The sequence below is a fragment of the Cyprinodon tularosa genome, unplaced genomic scaffold (assembly GCF_016077235.1).
Source record: "Cyprinodon tularosa strain WSP-4 unplaced genomic scaffold, ASM1607723v1 ctg366, whole genome shotgun sequence".
In the NCBI taxonomy this organism is placed as follows: domain Eukaryota; kingdom Metazoa; phylum Chordata; class Actinopteri; order Cyprinodontiformes; family Cyprinodontidae; genus Cyprinodon; species Cyprinodon tularosa.
The window spans coordinates 698,978-718,734 of NW_024039081.1; the positions used below are offsets into that span (position 1 = coordinate 698,978).

The 19,757-nt window shown below is 41.4% G+C and overlaps 1 protein-coding gene and 1 pseudogene across 1 annotated transcript; one reads left to right on the forward strand and one right to left on the reverse strand.

Annotated features, from left to right (window-relative positions):
- Window positions 1–391: 391 nt before the first annotated feature.
- Window positions 392–9,037, reverse strand: LOC119790492 (galactose-specific lectin nattectin-like). The gene is made up of 8 exons (XM_038296036.1): window positions 8,928–9,037; window positions 8,760–8,816; window positions 6,419–6,541; window positions 6,217–6,291; window positions 4,070–4,126; window positions 859–1,010; window positions 645–766; window positions 392–575 (listed from the first exon to the last, which is right to left on the reverse strand). Exons 2-8 carry the CDS (start codon window positions 8,785–8,787, stop codon window positions 392–394), a joined length of 741 nt encoding a protein of 246 aa, XP_038151964.1. The 5' UTR covers window positions 8,788–8,816; window positions 8,928–9,037.
- On the forward strand, window positions 8,357–8,458 carry LOC119790513 (annotated as a pseudogene).
- Window positions 9,038–19,757: the final 10,720 nt, after the last annotated feature.

A 19,757-nucleotide genomic window follows, 5' to 3' on the forward strand; every position in this document is an offset into this window, starting at 1 on the left:
TGTGTACTGAAATGTAAATATTTTGGGACAATTTCGTAGTTAAAAAAAATGCTCTGAAGTGAAGTAATTGGATGAGACAGAATTTTATGTGAGTTCAAACAAACTTGTGAGAAATAATGTGGACAGTGGCTTAAAGACGTGACCCTGAAAGGCCTGTTTTGGAAGGACAGACGCTGAACTGACTGAAATATTTAAAAAGGGCCTTAGTTAGCCCTCTCAGTAGGACACAAGGGTGTTTCCTTTTATTTATAATTTGTAGGTCGATGTGTATAGTTGTAAAAAATGACACTGAAATATGGTTTCCAAATAAAAATAAAATTATGAAAAAAAGAACCAGTATTTCTAAGGCTTCTGAAGTGGACCGAGACCATTTTCTAAACCGGAATGAACTTCACTCATTCACAAACATGTGTTTAGTTTTAGCTGCTTTCTCACAGATACTCTTCTGAGGATGTTTACAGGATGTAAAAAACCAGGACATCAGATCACCAGATCCTCCTTTCTCCCCCATCCTCACACAGTCTTCACCAACGCTACATTTGTTGCGCATGCTATCCGACCAAAATGTAAGAGATCTGTAGAAAGAGAAAACCAAATTAACACCAAAGTAGTTTTGTTCTACCAGCCTTTTTAATCAGTCAAACCTTTCATTTAATGTAGATCCATCCACCCAGAACCATGTGTGTTTTTCAGCTTTTGTCAGTCCAATCCAGAACTTGTCTGATTCATCCACAATCAAGTTGTTCAGTCTTCCTATCAGAAACATCTGAACAAGTGAAGATTTGAAAAAGATGATGACATGTGATGGTGATGATGATCAAATCTGTGAGAACATGAACCTGCAGCAGTGTTTCATACCTGCTCCTCTCTGCTGTCGATCTTCACTAGGTCTCCCCCCTGACCTCTGCAGGAATCTCTGCTCTCAGTCCAGGAGGACTTATAGTTGGAGAAATAATAACAGTTTCCTCCATGTAGCTCCCAGCCTGCTTCACACTCAGGAGGTCTCAGCACTTCAAACAGATCAGAACAAAGACTTCACTTAGTCAGGAGGAATATGTCTGTAGATGTTTGTGTGATTTGGGGGCAGCAGGAGGCCTCCAGTTACGATCTAACTTCCTGTATCTGTCGGTCTATTAGTATGTATAGCATGGCTGGACTTTGAGATTTTTTCAGGCTGAGATCACTGATTTCTTAGGTAGTAAAATAAAATAAGGCTGGGATCTGTTTTGCTTTCTGATGACCCAACTGATGAATTAAACAAGCTTTTATCAACCAAAAAGTAGTTTTTTATCAAATGTTTGAGTTCACCTTCAGCTACGACACTGAGTTATCGGAGCTCATCAAAGCGGCTCAGGTGTTTTAAAACTAATTAAGTCAGCCTGACTATAATTTATAGTATATATAAATCTGACTGCATTTTGTTCCCAATTCATCAAGTTTAAATGAGATTATAAGGTAGTTAATCAGAGGAGCTGCAGATATACAAATACAGGTTCATAAAAGGATTTTATTCTGTATTTATTTAGATTTCTTACTAACTTCAAGGCAATATACTTATCTTTTTTTTTTTTTTTTTGTTTAAGATGAAAAATATAAATGTATAAAATTTAATTCTCAAATTAAAAATTAAGTAAAATGTTCTTTATTTTAGTTATTATACATCCACACTTCTGGACAATCATCCATACTTTTGACTTAAGGGTGATTTATACTTCGAAACCAGGTCGTCTGCGTAGATGTCGCGGGGAACAGAGAGATGCCCCCATCCTCTCAGCAGACAGTCTGCTGCACCTCCCATCATTGTAGGTGACAGCAGACAGTGTCGCAGACAGGCGGCCTCTGATTTGTCAAATCTACATCCGCTCTATGCGTATTTTATATTGTTTAGTATCTTACCGGCTTGTTTTGTTTGTATGACCACCATTGTGGATAACGACTCGTGAAGTTGGAGCAGCTAGAAGAGCGAGATGCGTGAGAACGCTGGGTCCCTTTTTCCACCTGGATCCCTGCTCTTTTTTGCCCTCATGTCCATCCATTTCCTCACCGCCTCGGCCGTATTTAGATCAAGAGCTAGTTTCCCCTTTTGCGTTGTGGCGTGGAATAAACATTGCGCAGGCCACGCTTCAATATTGAGTACAAATCAGAAATGTCTGCGTCATACCTGCAACAAGCTCACTGCGACACTGCTGCGGGAACCTGCCCTTGAGAGGGGGGCTCATGGTACGAAAAATTGCCCAAAGCGGAACACAAGTAAAAAATGGTTGGGAAACACGGATGTATTGTTATGGTGCTCCCCTTTTGGGACTTTTAGTTTTCATTTATTAGTTATTTGGTTTTGTTCTTTGGTTTATTTTTCCATTATCTTCAAGCAGTCTTTAGTTACTCCCTGTTGCCCCCTTGTGCTTGTTTTCTTTCCCCTTGGCTTCCTTCCAGTGAGTTCCACTCACACATATATACACTGTTAGGATTATTCAATGATGAATAATCCTAACAGTATTATATGTGTGTGCATATGAAACATTGAAGTCCTGCTTCCAGCCAGTTAGACATTACACAGTCATTTCACTTTATGACCTGCCTTCAGCCAGTTGGTCATAAAGCAGGGTCATGCTGTTTTATGGCCTGCATCCAGCTAGATAATCATTGCAGGGTCTTCTGGCCTAAGACCCACCCATTTGCCTGTGTTCTGTTAACAAAAGACTCTGCTGTTTTGGTGGGGGGCAGAAAGGTGCTGAAATGTCAGCAGGCAGCCTTTCTCCTCCTGCAGGAAGCTGTGTTTGAAAATCCCTTTGTGTGTCAGATTCATTTTTGTCCTACATGAACTCACAATTTACAAATCTAACATACACCACCTTGAAATCACTCACTGCTGGTTCCTTGTTGATTGTTAGTTGCTTCCTCATCTCTGGCTTTTTTTTTTGTTCCCAGTATTTTTGTGTTTTGGATGTTTGCCTCAGTTTGCATTAAATCTAAGGCCCCGTCCACACGAAGCCGAACCCTGGCCTAAACGCACACATTTTTCACCAAACCAGCCTCTCATCCATACGAAGCCGGCGTTTCGGGGGTCTGTAAACGATCTTTTTTTTATTCAGCCTTCAGAGTGGGAAGATTTTGAAACGCCGTTTTCGCGTTTCCATCTTTAAGCTCTAACCGCATTTTTTTTTTTTACACGCATGCGTCATAGCGTCGCCTCTAAACACGCATGCGCGACACAGTATCACAACAATAATGGCGCCGTACTGTGTTGAATGGTTGCTGCTCATGCTACTCACCCTGCTGTCGGGCTTACAACAGAATCTTCTTCTTCTGGAATATCTCCAGGAAGAACAGAGCAATATCGACCACATAGTTCAGCACCTGAATTTGACTGAACCACGAAAATGGACCCGCAGGGCAACCATGTATAAATATTAGTGCGCATGCCCAACATTTCGTCGCCTATTTTTGCTTTGGCACGACAGCGCCACTTACAGGCCTGGCATACATTTTGCAGCGTTTTCATGCATTCGTGTGGACGATCACATTTATTTTACGTCTCCGTCTTTACGACAAACGTTCTGGAAAATATTAGCATTTCGTGTTCGTTTTGACTTTGTGTGGACGGGGCCTAAAACTCATCTCTGCCTCACTGCAACCTCACCCACCCTTGTTGACATCTATAGGACCTACTCTAATTGATAATGTTGGAATATACTGTAACTTTACTGCTGCAATTGCGATAGTACTAAGATAATAACGATTTTACATAATAATTAGTACCAAGGCTAGAGCTATACATAGTCATATCATGTCATATCATGCCTCAATGGCCAGTCATCATACCGGGGATAGGAGTAATGAACCCCTGCAGTAAATCCAAAGTTGGAATACACAAACTTTCATGTTTGATCTGGGATATGTAACTGCAAATCAGCAGCTGACAGAACAATTTCACAACACAATCACTTAATAGAATAATGCTGTAGTGCCAGTATTACAGCTGAGAGCCATTTATGTAAAATGGTAGTGTTTGGTGGTGTTTATGTCACTTAATGCATCTTGTTGCTCTACTGTATAAATGGTTCCATACCTTCTTCCAGATTCTCTCCTTCTCCTGAAGCACCAGCAAGACTGATGTCATCACCACCTTTGAATAGCAAACATATGATAACAGTGTTCTTCCAGTTTTAAATTTAAACACAAATAAAACGTGGTGCGTGATATTTTTTTTATAATTTACTCCTCACTTGCACCACTGGCTAGCAACACACATCACAGCAGCCGGCACCAGACATACAACACACACCCCTTCCTCCACACGTTGCTGTCTGTGTGGTTGATACGGACTGTTGGGGCGGGTGTCAGTTGAAATAAACCAATCGTCTCTCCCACCTCACATGCTACAGGCCTAAATGGCCTGGCCTGTCTATCTCCAGTGTTGCCAGATACGGTCGAGGTTTTCCAGCCCGAACAGCTGTTAAAAACCACATCGCACATCCACCTGACCAAATAATATATTGTTATATTTACTGTTTCAACATGAACACCCTTCAGTACAACTTAATTAAACACCACATGTCAAAATGCTACAACATCCAGCAAAATCTGCCCAGAGTAGTTCTCCATAAACAACTCTGACCCATCCACCACAGCGATGTCAGATCCTGTAAGTGTCATGTGACAAATCACATACAGGTGTCAGGAATCCATTCTTTGTGGGTTGTTTCTGTTTTTCCTTTTTTCCTCCACCAGGTGGTGCCCCATCCTCATTGGGCCTCCCTGCACACCTGCAGCTCGTTGCCTCATTACCTGTGGAGTGCTCTTAAGCTGCTGTCTGCCACTACCTCATCGCCAGCGTGTTTGCCAGTTTGGGGAAGTCATCCTGCAAACTGGACGTTTCGGCCCTTCTCTCCCTGGAAGGATCGACTGATCCTCAAACTGAGCTGGGGATTCAAACTGGAGGTGTGGATCCACTTTCCTCCAAGGTATCGTTTGAGCTTCACACTGAGCAAGGGATTCATCTGCACCACAGTCCGTTCAAGTACCGCGGGAAATCTGAGTGGCAGTCAGTTTCTCCGTTCTTCTACAAACAACCGCATTCTGGGTAAACCCTGTCTGCCCTCCACCGAATGAGACAAACACTGGAACACCCCACACCGACTGGAGTCAAAGAGTCAACCACTTTTCTGGAAACTTCCAGTTGAGCAGTGTTCAGAGCAAAACTGGAATTTCCAAAAGCTTCTCAATAAACCTGTTAAACTTTTTCCCTGGTCTGTCTGTATTGGTTTCTCTGCATTTGGGTCTGATCTTTAGTTAAATCATGACAACAGGTATTAATGGGTTTGCAGATGGATTCATAACCACGTAGACTACTCCTCTAATTACATTTAGAAGACAAACTATGATCACTGCGCACACACAAATGTGCTACGCTTATTTTTACATAACAAATAATTGCAGTTATTCTGGTTGATTTTGAATTCTTATCTTTAATGCTTATTAGATTGTTGGCTGGAATGTTGAACATCTGAACCCTGAATTTTTACTCCAATGAACTATAATACAATCCATTGTGATTTATGATCAGTACATGGTTGAATGAAATCTCCCTAATAACTGTCTTGGAGGACGGAATGTTGCTGATGTCCATCCATTCTGTGTTAGTCCAGTTCGCACATCCATCAAACTTGACAGGAACGGCAGGCCCTTGCAATTTCTGGATTCATCTTTAAGCAGAGCAACTTGTGAAAAAGCTACTACTCTAGTTCTCTGTTGTAAACACCCTGGCAGATGACATTAGCCAATCAGTGATGGAGAAAGGTCAGGAAGGCTTTGCTATGAACCAGTAATGATGAATGATTAGTGGACATGTGTTTTAATGGGTTACCTCAAAAACTGCAGATCTGACTCCGAACAAGCGAAAATTATCTCCACCCGCCCAAAGAAATGTTTACCCTCAAAATCCAAATGAAAAACGCCCAATCTGGCAACATAGCACCGCTGCTATACCGGCAGACTTAAAAAAAAAAAGAGAGACAGAGAGACGCAGGCCAACAGCCCAATCCCAGGCTGGCGCTTCAGAAATACTCCCGGGTCTCCCTGTGGTCTGTCCGGGAATGACTACCAGAATGAAAGCAGTAATAGTACAATTAAAATCCTGAGGTTACTCTCTGAATATATGAAATATAAAGTTGATAACCTTTTCTGGGTGCGGCTTTCAAACCCTCCCAATCTCACCTGAGAAAAAAGTGCTCAGATCTTCATTCTCCTCTTTCAGGGTCTGAACATCTCGATTGCTCATCCAAACAACAGCTGATTCCAGAAAGACAAAGGTAATTTTATTTTCACTTAAATTGAACCCTGGTTTGCCATCACAAAATATGAACTTTACATTTGAGAAACTTGATTTGAAAGAGAGATGAAACCGATCTAAACTCACAGAGTCTGTAGATGATGATGAGAGCAGCAGCCAGCAGAGAGCCCAGAACCAGCAGGACGACTCTCACTGATGGCAGCCTGGAGGTTCTGGTTGGGTTTTCATGTTGAGAGGCAGGAGCTTCAGCTGAGGAGCATTTAGAGGAGAACCAAATCAGAACCTGGAGACAGACTCACAGCAAACAACCAACATCTGGGACCTCACGTATAAACCATGAATACACACAAAGACCCTTGTGATGCAGAGATCATACACAATTCGGGATTTAAAGAAGGAAGATATTTAAAGCTTGCAATAATCCAAGAAACCTTTATCCTTGTCATGAAAATGTGCAGCCACCTTCCCAACAAAAAACTAAACTAATGTCATGACTCAGAACAGAGGGGCTCAATATTCAGGGCAAGACAAAACATGGGATAACTCAAAAAGCGTTTATTTAAAACCAGCGGATTGGAGTTGCAGCAGCTAGGACATCTAAGGCAGGAATCTCTGCAGGAGAGAAACACAGGTTAGTGACCATGATAATCTGACCGGCATGATTATCCATGTGAGTCACTAACCTGGTTTACAAGTTCAGTCTATGCCCAGAGAATGAGGTAGGATCTAGCCGGTGGGCTGCCAACAAGATGTGGATGCCGCCCAGAGTGTCCCAGATGTTGCAGCCCCAGATAACATGCAGGAGACCAAAGCCAGGTCAGGCAAACAGATCAGAATAGGAACACGCAAGCTAAGAGCTCCAGGGGTCCGAAGCCAGGTCAGGCAAACAGATCAGATAGGAATAGGCAGGCTTAGTGTTCAGAGGCAGAACAGGTCAGGATCAGGTAATCAGAAACACACAGGTAAGCTAAAAACACTCACATCACTGAGATCAGACAGGAAAAGGCAAGCTAAGTGGTTTAGAGGCAAAACAGGTCAGGATCAGTACAACACTAATTTACGCTAAAAACAGCCTCACCACTGGCACAAGAGAACAAAATAATCTGATAACTGGATGCACATGTAGAATAAAATGTACTTTGGGTCTAAGGAGGATAAATATAGATTCAGTCTGTGTAACGATATCATATATTTCTGCTAAATATTTTTGTTTTAACCAAAGATATGAAATCAGCTTCTGCTTTGGTGAAAATAGTTTCATATATCTGTCTTTTATCGTGTGCCGCCACTAAATGTTAGTAAGAAACAAACACTCTCTTATGTATGAAGTACCTAATCTGATATCTACTCTCAGTCAAACACACTGAACAGCTTCCTCACTGATGTGTTTTTATGTAGTATCCTCTTTATGAACAGGAAATCACTTCATGCTTTATGATCATGTTGTGTTTCCATGGTGACCTGCTCAGCTTGTTTCTGTTTTACCCTCAACATTACTAAAGGTTGTTTTATTTTATTTTTTAACTGTTTTTATATGCCTGTCATCATAAAGATTTGGAGCCCAGCTAATTTTAATCTGGAAGACTCAAGTCTTAACTGCACATCCTGATTGCCAAATCAATCACTCTGATCCACCTCTGCCAGTCTTTTCTTTTTCTACAAGCTTCCTTAACAACAGATGGCATCATAGACTCCTTTATAAACTTCCTCATTAGGGTTAAGTTCCTGCCTGCAACCAGCTGCAATCCACATCTGCCCCCTTCACCGCTCTGGTTTACCTTCTACTCAGTTCACTTCCATACATCCTCCAGTATATCAGCAGGTAGGACATTTCCATTCACATTACATGTACCCATAGTATGATAGTAAAGCAATGCACAGCTGATTTGAGGGCCAAAATATCATAAGAATTGATTTCAAAATCTTTAATTGCCTGCCTTTAGTTTGAAATGTATTTCTCACTTGTTGTAAACAGCTTCCTCATTATTTTCTGCAGTGACATAGTTTTATCTTATTGCTAAATATGAATGTTTATAGATCATAAACTGTCATTCAAATGTCAGGTTACCTTCTCAGGCTTTCTGCTAAGATCATGTGGTATATCTATTCCTATCAGTTTAACCTCTGATACTTCCTGTATATGAGGACTGCCTTGGAGGAAGTATTCAGTTCAAATCGCACAGTTTGCCACTGTGGGTTCCTGAGAAAGACCCTTAGCCCAAAATAGATCCTCAGGCACTTCAACCTACCCACTGCTCCCTAAGAGATCAGTTAAATGCAGGGGTAAAATGACATTGTAATGTCACCAATAAAATGTTTTATCCTTAGAAAAACATTGAGTTTCCATCCAAGCATATCTGATCTAATCTATAAATAAAGCATTACATTTCAGTCCGGTTTGTCTGATGACTACAACTCAGCCTCTGACTGCTTTTTCTTGATGTTACCTAATCTATATGTTTCTTACCTTCCTCACAGCCCTCCGGATGTCTCATGATGAGGACACTTTCCACAGATGACAATTCTATGTCAAAGAAAGAGACGTCTTAGATTTTCTGCTGAAGCTAAACAACAATTAAACTTTAAGAATTAAATCTTCTTGTCTGAAAGCGGACATTATAATCAAAGTTTTCACCTGGTGTAATATTAAAGGCGTTAGATTGTCTTTTAGTATTTTTTAGCCAAAAATATATGTTGAGCTCTCCTTTATTGCGTCCGTTTATAAAGATGATCTTCGCCTTGTCTCTTCACAGCGTTTTCTTAAAAAGACTTCCCGTTTAAGGCTTAGGCTACTCTTTTCCTTCCCCTTTCCTCTTTCATTTAAATGTCTTAAGCATTTTGCTCTTAGTTTTTTTTTTACAAATACAAATTTAATATAATTCTAGTAATAGTGAAGCTAGTTTCTTCCCAAAGTTCCCAAAGTAAAATTTCCATCATGTCACAGACTTGTAGCATTTGCTCCACAAGGATGAATATCTAGCAAAGGCAAACAGCTGTATGCATTCTTATAATGACAACGGAAAGAAAAACTCCCCAGCAACATTTTCAAACATCCAGCAGAACCAAATCCTGGCACAGCGAACAATCTTCTGTTACAATAGGTTGCTTTGAAAAGACCCAGCAGACAAAAACTAACACAGCAGCAATGATCCAGGAGTACTTCCTACTTATTTAAGATAAACTAGTGAGTTAATGGCAGTATTAGCTTCTATAGAAGCTTGGTGGAGAAACCTAAATAAATAGATAAAGTAAAAGTCAGTTTATAGTTTATATAATAAAGTTGGTGAGTAGAGTTATTAGCTGCAGCAGCTCCGCAAATGCCTCCCATTGGAGGTAGACTAGGTTAAACAGATGAAGAAGAGGTCAAATGTGCTGCAGCATTAGCTCAGCGTTGTGTCAGAAAGTCGACCCTAATCCATACATAGAGCACTATATAGCGGTTACACCATTTTAAATCAGTGTCCGAACGCCTAGTGGATTAAAAACAGTGATGGGACTAACGGCTTTGAAAGTAATGGCGTTACTAACACCGTTTCCTTGTTTTAGTAACGAGTAATCTAACTAATTACTTTGACTGTAACTATAACGCAGTTACCATTGCAGACACCCCATTACTGCGCGTTACTCAGGTCGCACAATGAACCTTTTTTCATGATAGGACTCGTGCACAGCTGCGTGAAGCTGACACCCCACCCACGTCAAAAAACTCTGCAAATAGACTGAATGGGTAGTGCAACGTTAGTGCAGATTTGTGCAGAAAAAAAATATTGTTTGTGCTACTTTTGTTTAAGAGATATTAAAGATTATTTTTTAGGTCATCCAGAGGTGCGCATCTTGTCATGAGAGAGGGGAGGATGAGAATGGCTAATGTATAGTGAGATTCCGTCTGTCAGTTGGGTAGGTGGGTGTTTCTGCTGGTGGGTGTTAACGTACAGCACACACAGAGAGATGGAGAGTGAGGAGGATCCAGCAACAAAACAGCGTTTTCCTGATGGAAATACCGGTGTTACCTCGAGCTGCGTTTCCCCATCACATACAGTTTCCTCTGCATCTCCGCACAGCGCAGGCGGCAAGAGTCACCGCGCAAGCGACAGGAAACGCGCATGCTCGCTAAAGGCGCGCAACAGTCGCCCTGTGCTCGCGCCACAGGAGAACGATGGAGAGCGTGAACGATTAAATGAAAGGGAGAAATCTGGATGGATGGATAGATGGATGGATGGATACTCTGCCTTTTCTACCTACTGTATTTTTTATTTTAAACATTATTTGATGGCCTTTGTGGCAGGAATGGAGATCCATATTTTATGTCACACGCAGAGTATACATCTAGATAGATAGATGGATAGATAGATGTTGCAGTATCTATAACAACCCAAACACACAGGATTTCAGAATTAGACATCCCCAGTTATTAATTTCATATACTCACCGGATCTGAATGTCCTGTTAAAAACCTTCCCATGGCGTTCCCCCCTGATGTCATTTACGTTGAGTTGCAATAAATGCTAAACTCTCTGCAGGTTCTTGTCTTTGTCGTCCGCTCTATTCAGCTGGCTTTGGAAACACACCGCGAGAAGGTGGGGGCTGGGTGGTGAGGTTTACGGGGCGAGAAACGCAAAAGTAACGCAATTGTTACTTTTACTAGTAACTAGTTACTTTTATTGTGGAGTAACTCAGTTAGTAACTCAGTTACTTTTTGGGAGAAGTAACTAGTAACTATAACTAATTACTTTTTCAAAGTAACGTGCCCAACACTGATTAAAAAGTAATGGACTTGAAATTTTGCACGTGTTGACCATCCATGGTCAAAACTTATTATTAAGTGTTGTAAATAACATAATGATCAACTGCAACAGTAGGATACATGCAAGCTGGCAGTTTATGACTGTGTTCAACTTTTGATTAGTAACTAGAAACAATTCCTCAATTGGCAGCAATGGCAGCTGAGAGGACAGATGATCTGCAAACCCAAAACCAGAAAAGTTGTCACGTTATGTAAATCGCAAATAAAAACAATACAAGGACTTGCAAATCTTTTTCAACCCATATTCAGCTGAATACAATGCAAAGACAATATATTTAATGTTTGAACTGAGAAACTTAATTTTGTTTTGCAAATAACCATTAACTGTCACGGTTTGTTTGGAGGTTTTTATGAGGACCCAAATGCAGAGGCTGACAGGCAGGGGTGAGTTCTTAAAAGGTTTAATGGAGATCAGGAAGTAAAAACAGGAATTCAAAAATTCAACTTAAGGTAGGACTAATGAGCTGATAAGGAGCAGGTGTGAGCAGAACTGGTGAGGAAGCCAAGGGAAAAGAACACAAGGGGGCAACAGAGGACAGACAAAAAAACCTAAGCAACTTAAATGAATCCAGACACCAATAAAGCAAGAAAACAAGGAAAAACCTGGATGAACTTGAAACTGAAAACTTAGAGAAAAACAACAGAACCAAGATCGTTACATTAACTCAGAATTTAATGGCAGCAACACATCACAAAAAAGTTGGCACTGGGGCATTTTTACCACTGTGTTACATCGCCTTTCCTTTGAACAACACTCAGTAAACGGTTGGGAACTGAGGAGACCAATTTTTGAAGCTTTTAAGGTGGAATTATTCCCCATTGTTGCTTGATGTACAGCATAAGTTGTTCAACAGTCCGCGGTCTCCATTGTCATATTTTACGTTTCATAATGCGCCACACATTTTCAATGGGGGACAGGTCTGGACTGCGGGCAGGCCAGGGGAGTATCCACACTCTTTTGCTATGAAGCCACCCGGCAGTATCACGTGCAGAATGTGGCAAAGCTTTGTCTTGCTGAAATAAGCTGGGAGGTCCATGAAAAAGACGTCGCTTGGATGGCAGCATATGTTGCTCCAAAACCTGTATGTACCTTTCAGTATTAATGGTGCCTTTACAGATGTGTAAGTTACCCATGCCTTGGGCACTAATGCACCCCCATACCATCACAGATGCTGGGTTTGAACGTTGCGCCTATAACAGTCCGGATGGTTCTTGTCCTCTTTGGTACGGAGGACAAGACGTCCACAGTTTCCAAAAACAATTTGAAATGTGGACTCATCAGACCACAGAATACTTTTCCACTTTGCATCAGTCCATCTTAGATGAGCTCGGACCCAGAGTAAAAGTTTAACAGGTTTATTGAAATAATCAATAAGGTTAATCCAGGGTAACTCAGAGAGCTGGAGAACCAGAACTGGAAGTGAGAAGGGAAGTTCAGAGGTTAATTCAGGGTCTGTGGGAACTTTGAACAACGTCTTGCAAACTCAGAGATGAATGGGACTCACGTTAGCAGAAAAAGGTTCTCTTCCCAGAAGAGGGTGGGTTTATCCAGAGATTGGGGGGCTCGTTGGAGGGCGGACAGGTTTTTGGTTTGGTTGGTTCCTTGAGGAGCAATGGGGCGGACTGCCACTTAGATTTCCAGGAAAACTTGAACGGGTCGTGTGGAGATTAATCCCCTGCTCAGTGTGAAGCTCAAAACAATCCTTCCAGGGGGAGAAGGCCAAAAATCAAGTTTGCAGGATGACTTCCTGCCGAAAAGGCAAAGACAAAAACAAGGTTAGAACTCAGAGAGACAAAAACTCAGTTTGACTCAGCTAAACTCAGCTTGGCTAGAGTACCCAAAACTGGCAATCGCTCTGGCAACGAGGTAGTGGCAGTCCACCACTTAAAAGTATAGTACACCCAAAACATGATTAGCCTTCATTTTCTACTCACCCCATGCTGAACAACACCCTGGAGATCTGGGAGGCTTCTTGCTGTCTGCTGACATTCAAATAATGGAGGTCTATGGCGCCCGAGGCAGAAAGGTCCATAAAAGTCCACAAAAAACGTTTCAATATTCCTCCATACTGCTCGTCCAATGTATTCCAAGTGTCCTGAGTGGGTAGCATCCAGAATTTACTCGAAACAAAGTCATTTAGAATGTTTTTAGAGCATAAACAGTAGTGTATAGGATTTCCTGAAAGCGCGTTCACGACGCTACGGAAACCGCGGCAGACCAAACCAGATGAAAGTGCGCATTCAGCTCGGCAAAGAACTCATGCTCTTCCTCAACACTGAAGTCCTCAGACATTTTTCTTTCGTTGTTTCTTTCTCTGCACAGGTAAACAACACATTTCTTCTTCTACGCTTGCATTATTGGCAGAGCAGACGCTGAATGCGCACTTTCATCTGGTTTGGTCTGCCGGCTTCCGTAGCATCGTGAACGCGCAGGTGCGCGCTTTCAGGAAATCCTATACACTACTGTTTATGCTCTAAAAACATTCTATATGACTTAGTTTCGAGTAAATTATGGACGCTACCCACTCAGGACACTTGGAATACATTGGACGAGCAGTATGGAGGAATATTGACACGTTTTTTGTGGACTTTTATGGACCTTTCTGCCTCGGGCGCCGTAGACCTCCATTATTTGAATGTCAGCAGACAGCAAGAAGCCTCCCAGATCTCCAGATGCATTTGAGATATCAAAAAAGTACTCCAGAGTGTTGTTCAGCATGGGGGTGAGTAGAAAATGAAGGCTAATCATGTTTTGGGTGTACTATTCCTTTAAGAGTCCTCAGTAATGAGCACAACCAGCCGCAGGTGTGTGGGAGGACCAACGAGAACAGGGCGCCACGTGGTGGTGGAGGGAGAAAACACAAAAAAAAAACACAACCCACACACACTGGATTCCTAACATTAAGTATGTTGTCTTTGCAGTGTATTCAGTTGAATATAGGTTAAAAATTATTTGTGAGTCATTGTATTCTGTTTTTATTTACGATTTACACAACGTGCCAACTTTTCTGAGGGGAAGGACAAGCTGCAGGTGATGACTTCAGTGCTTGAACTGAACCTGTGCTTCCATGACATCACTGTTCAGCAGGCTGATTGTGGCCACATTTCCTCCTACCTATACACACTATACAACTTCCGTGACTTCTTTAAAGGCTTGTGAACTAACCATATAAGGAGTTATGGTGTTCACTGGACACCATAGGTTTCTAAAAAACCTATAGAACTGTAGATGAGCAAGGTGTCCATTATCTCATCTGTGTTCTCCTGTCTAAAATTATTCCGCCTTAAATCCACATTTAAATACTTAGCTTCATCTCAGCTTATATTTTTTTTTGCATCACTGAGTTATAGCAGCAGACTATAAATATAATTCAGGACTTCCTGGTTTTTTTTGCCCCCTCTGCCATCAGGAAGCTTTAAATTAGACTGCAACATCAGAGTCTTGTAAACTTTTGTTTCAGTCTCAGCAGGAGGATGGCAGAAGGTCAGGTAACGTACGCTGTAGTGAAGTTTAAAAGACATGAAGCCAGAGGTAACTATCTGTCTGTCCATCCATCGATCTGTCTGCCTGTCTGTCTATTTATCTAATATACTTCTTTAATATTTTTTCTGTCGTGCAGGTGATGCTACATCAAATGATGAGACCTATTCTACAGTCAGTGACTCACAAATGAAGAAACCAGGTGGGTAAAAAAAAGGCAACTGTTAGTATTATTATTATCATCATTAGACATACAAACATACTCTTCCGACTCCACATCTTAACTTTTTTTTATGTTTTCCCTGTGATTTTGTTAAATGTTTGTAAGCTACATGCTGCTTCAGAACCATTGACAGCTGCCAAGCAGGCGTATTAAGGCATTTGGAAACACACATCAAACATATTTTAAAAAAGCCTGTATTTCAAAATAGTATAATAGAAAATTCAATGTTAAACATATAAAAAAACAGCATAACACCCTGACTGCTCCTAAGCTGGTTCTGTGCTGTTGTGTTTTTCTTAGACCGTAGGCTCAGGTCAATGCAGAGTTCAGCTGTGTCTTCCCCCTCTTTGCTGGGGTGTAGCATGTCCCTATGGTCCCAGACAGCACCCGTTCATTTCCATGGTACCTGTACATCTGTCCTTCTTGTCTCGCGCTTGCAGAGGGGTCTGTCTTCGGCCTGGAAGACAGAGATGAGTCGTGTTGAGATAAAACCAACCCTATTAGGAGTTAAGCCTGGTTTCTGCTCAGAAACCAGGTCATCTGCGTGTGTGTCGCAGTTAACGCAGATATGCCCCATCCCCCCACAGACACGCTGGTGCACCACCCAAAAAAATTTGTTGGTGACCGCAGACAGTGCCACAGATAGCGTTGCAGGGAGGAGAGAGAGATCTGCTCTAAACTATACGTATTTCGTGTTTGGTACCTAATGGGAGAAACTCTGGCTGCAGTGCCATCCACAATGCCTGGCACACCTCGGACCCTATCCAAGACACCGTACAGGACGCTAATTTTTCAGCTCTGTGTGACGATCTGTTGGTTTGCACCCAAAGCCAAAACACGCTGCACTACGCCCAGTCTTTCGGCAACACTCACGGATGAACTCTGTGTTGTCCAGCGTTGAATGAGGGGTTATAGATGGCGAACAAGCTCGTCAAACCGACACATGGACACCCAACATCCTAGCTAGTTCGGTATTATCCCTCTTGGCATGGAATAATATAGCACAGACCACGCTTCAAACTTGGGCATAAATCAAAACATCTGCATCATACCTAACAGACAATCTAACTGCGACACACTGCTGCGGGAGTATACACAGCCTCAAGGAGGAGGGTTGTGTAGTCTTGCATGGTGCAGACATATACAATTGCGTGCTCGTGTAGCACACAATCAAAAGGTCCTATCATGCCTCCATACCTGGGTTTTGATATGTAAGGAGTGAGGCTACAACCTCTGCAATGACAGATTGCATTCTGTCAATCTGTTAGTGTTCTGCCAACGTTATGTACTATCACTGTCTTTCAAAACTCTCACTGGGTCTTATGAATTTGACATTGAAACATAAGGGGGTGGCGGGCTTTACGCCAGTCTTTTGCAATCTGTAGAATACTTCCTCTTGCTGTTATCTGATACCAGTGTTAGTGAAGAGTAGCCCTGTTAAGCGTAGGAGTACACTCGTATTGAAATGGCATCTTATAATTGAGGTAGTGGGGGCACATCCTTGTGAGGCATTGTCGTTATGAGGGGTGGTGTCTGAATAGTTGGTTGTCAGATTTAAGATATGTCAGAATCAGGCTTGAAACCTGTTAAAGGATGAGAAGCCATTTCCTACATTAATATCAGGTTAAAACATCTGACCTGATTAATGAGTTAACTGATTTTCAATTAATAGAATTTATCTGTTTCTAATCTCAGTCTTTGCCAGGAATCCAGTGGAAGTTCAACAAACTGGACAGAGCAGGAGGTCAAAGGTCACCTCCAAGCGAATTGTTCTGCTGGTCCTCCTTGCTGTCTTGGCCGCTACAGTTATTTTCCTTGCAGTCAGTAAGTTTATGTAGTTTTTCTTTTTAACATTTTTATTCATCCATATTTCTTTCGAGGAAGTGGCGGCCTATTGGTTAGGGAGTAGAGCTTGGAATCCAGAGGTTCTGAGTTTGAGCCCCACTCCCACAGCGTGTCACTCTGGGTCCCTGAGTAAAGACCCTTAACCCCACACTGCTCTTCGGGCACCACACAATGGCAGCCCACTGTTCCCCAAGAGGATGGGTTAAATCAATCAATTTCTTTATTGTCAACTACAATTCACATTTTGATCGAGATTTCAGTTTCAGTACAAACCATTCATCACATACATCACATACATTAGGGTGGGAGGGGCTGAGAGGGAGAAAAATTTATGCCTGCTGCAGAAAGCTGCCTTTGGCGAGTTCTTATGGCTGCCAAGGACCCCAACTCAGAGGCAGATAAAGGCAGTTCCCTATAGAACTGCCTTTATCTATCTGGAAAAATAAGGGCCACATTGGGGAGGGATAGGGGAAAAAGCATATTTCACACTTTATCTTTGACAGGATACAGTTTGAGATATCAAAAAACCTCAGCACAAGAAAAGCACATGTAACACGAGACAAACATTTCAGCAGAAGGAAAACATGGGAGGCTGGAGCCACATGAAAGTCAATCTGACATTTGAGACAATTGATGTGCATGGATAATGAGTGCGTTCAAATTGTCCATGATCGCTGTCCACAGGCCATTGTCCTTGATAAGATGGAAGTTTATCAACCGGCACTACAGTTCTGGGTGCATCCTCTGGTGTTCTCAGCTGGGGGAGGGGGGAGCAGTTCTTCTGTGCCCTTTCGCCATAACATCCAGGAGAGATTTTGATAAGGGGGAGGCCGAATCCAATAACACTCATTGTTTTGAGAGCAGGCTGTACAGGAATTTTCCATCAGCCTTGGAGTCTTTTCTTGCTGGCTCTACGTGGCGAATCCAATATTCCAAATTTGTTGGACTTTTTCGCCTTAAAGCCTGCGTGCACATCCAAGATATTATACCATCCCACCTTTGAGTTCAACCACCGCAAACAGCCTGCGTTCAGTCACACCCAGCATACGGCTCAGTTCCTGGTAGAGACTGACACGGGAGTGGATTTTCACTCATGTCCTTTCCCACTCCCACAGAAAAAAAATGGTGTCCCGTCCCGATCCCGGGCCAGAGTAGAAATCTAAATCCTGTCCCGTCCCACTCCTGGTGAAATTACTCCCACTCCCATCCCGCTCCCATTCAGAATGACTCCTGCTTCACTCCCATTCTTGTCGTTTTTGAGCGCGGGTGAAAAACTCAGAGCGGAAGCACTGTTGGTTTTTGGGTCGTGTAGTTTTTTTGACTCGCATTATAGTGTAGGCTTCAAGGAAAAAAACTACAAAATGGCCGTGCCAGTACTGGATTTTTTTTCTTTCTATTTTATTTTATTTTTTGGCATCAATCCTAGTTTTTTTTAGTTACTATTGGTTTGCTCCCACTCCCGTCTGCTCCCGTTAATGTTTAATCCTGTACCGTCCCAATCACGTGATCGTTACTAATACCGACTCCCATCCCACGGGAATCCCACGGGAATCCCGTGACCCGTGGGATTCCCGAAAAAATGTCATTCTCTAGTTCCTGGTCTTGCTCATTGACAGCCTTGTGAGGGCTTTAACCGCTGACGGCAGCCTGATCAATGCCCCGACATTCTCTGTAATTGTAGATACATCAGGTATCCTGTAAAAGTTGAGAACTATCTGAGTTTTATTTAATATTGCAAAATAGAGGATAAATGTTTGAATCTGGCAGATTTACTTTTTTCTGTTTAAACTGACCCATGCTGCTGATAATTCAATCAGCTGTTGCTGATGCTTTAAAGTTGCCAACCTGAGAATGACATAGATAAGAAAATCCCAACGCTCTAAGGTTTAAAGTTAGTTTTAGAATTGATCTTCTTTCAGGTCTGTCCTCTAAAAATAATTAAGAGTCATCAATGGACTGGCTGATACAGTATGTTAGACCGTAACTGCAGGACAGACGATGCCTCTACAGTTGAAGAAAAGAAAATGCAGCCAAAATAAAGACTGCGTAACAATTTATAACTTTATAGCTTAACTTTATAGCTTTTCTTTTGCAACTCGCTTTCACGGTGTTGCTTTTCATTATGCTCCCCTTGCATCAAATCAAAAAATAACCGAAATTCATCAAAATCTATCTGAGAATCACCTGTCACTGACCTTACCTGGATATAAACTCTTTTGCAGTCTTTGCTTTCGCTGTTTTTACTCTTCTTCCGCCATATTTTGTATTAAAATCCTGCATCCTGCATTGATTGGCCATTACTGTGACAATCAATGCAGCTCTACTTTCTTTGTATCTAGGAATACTGCCTATGAATCGGTGGAAACAGCTGAAGAATAAGAATTTATTTGGAAAATTTGTTTCTGATTCCAGTTTAGGGCCTTTGCACTTTTGAGAAAAAAAATATCACACCGACACAATCATTTTTACAAAATCTACTAAGCTGATTCAAATTTTGCTATTTCCATCGAGTTTTTATATGTTGTGATACCTGAATAAAAAATGTTAAAAATGCTAAAATTATAAAAAAAAAAAAAAAAACTAAAGTTTAAAAAAGATGCAAATAAGCACAGAAAAATGGAAATGCTCCAGACCACTAGAGGGAGGCGATCATCATGTTATATAAAACAAAACCTTAATATTCAAACACATTTTATTTTCTCTATTCTATCAGGAAATAAACACATTGGAATTTGGAATCTATTTTAAAAAGATTTCCTGGCCAAGATGGGAAAACAAGACATTATTTATATCAAAGCGTAGCATAAGCATAATAGTAAAATAATAAAAAAGTATTAAAAATGAGACTTAAAAAACAATAAAAACGTAAACATAGAATTTGATTAAATGTTAAAGGAGCAACATGTGACAGTTTTTTATTAAAACTAGATAAAAGAATAAAAGAATCCAACCTCGGCTTGAGCTGCAGATAAATTGGATACTTAAGTCATTTAAAAGAATATTAATAGAAGAGCATTCTTTTTCTTTCTTCCCTCTAACTTGCAAATATTTTCTTTGTCTCATTTTTTTATTGAGATTGTCCCACCCAAAAGAATACTAATTCTAAAGACAC

Excerpts from the sequence above, each read along its gene's own strand:
- LOC119790492 (XM_038296036.1), bottom strand. The coding sequence starts at position 8,787 with ATGAGACATCCGGAGGGCTGTGAGGAAG. Across the intron at positions 6,292-6,418 it reads CATCATCATCTACAGACTCT|CTGTTGTTTGGATGAGCAAT; the intron begins GTGAGTTTAGAT and ends TTCTGGAATCAG. Across the intron at positions 576-644 it reads GGATCTACATTAAATGAAAG|ATCTCTTACATTTTGGTCGG; the intron begins GTTTGACTGATT and ends CTCTTTCTACAG.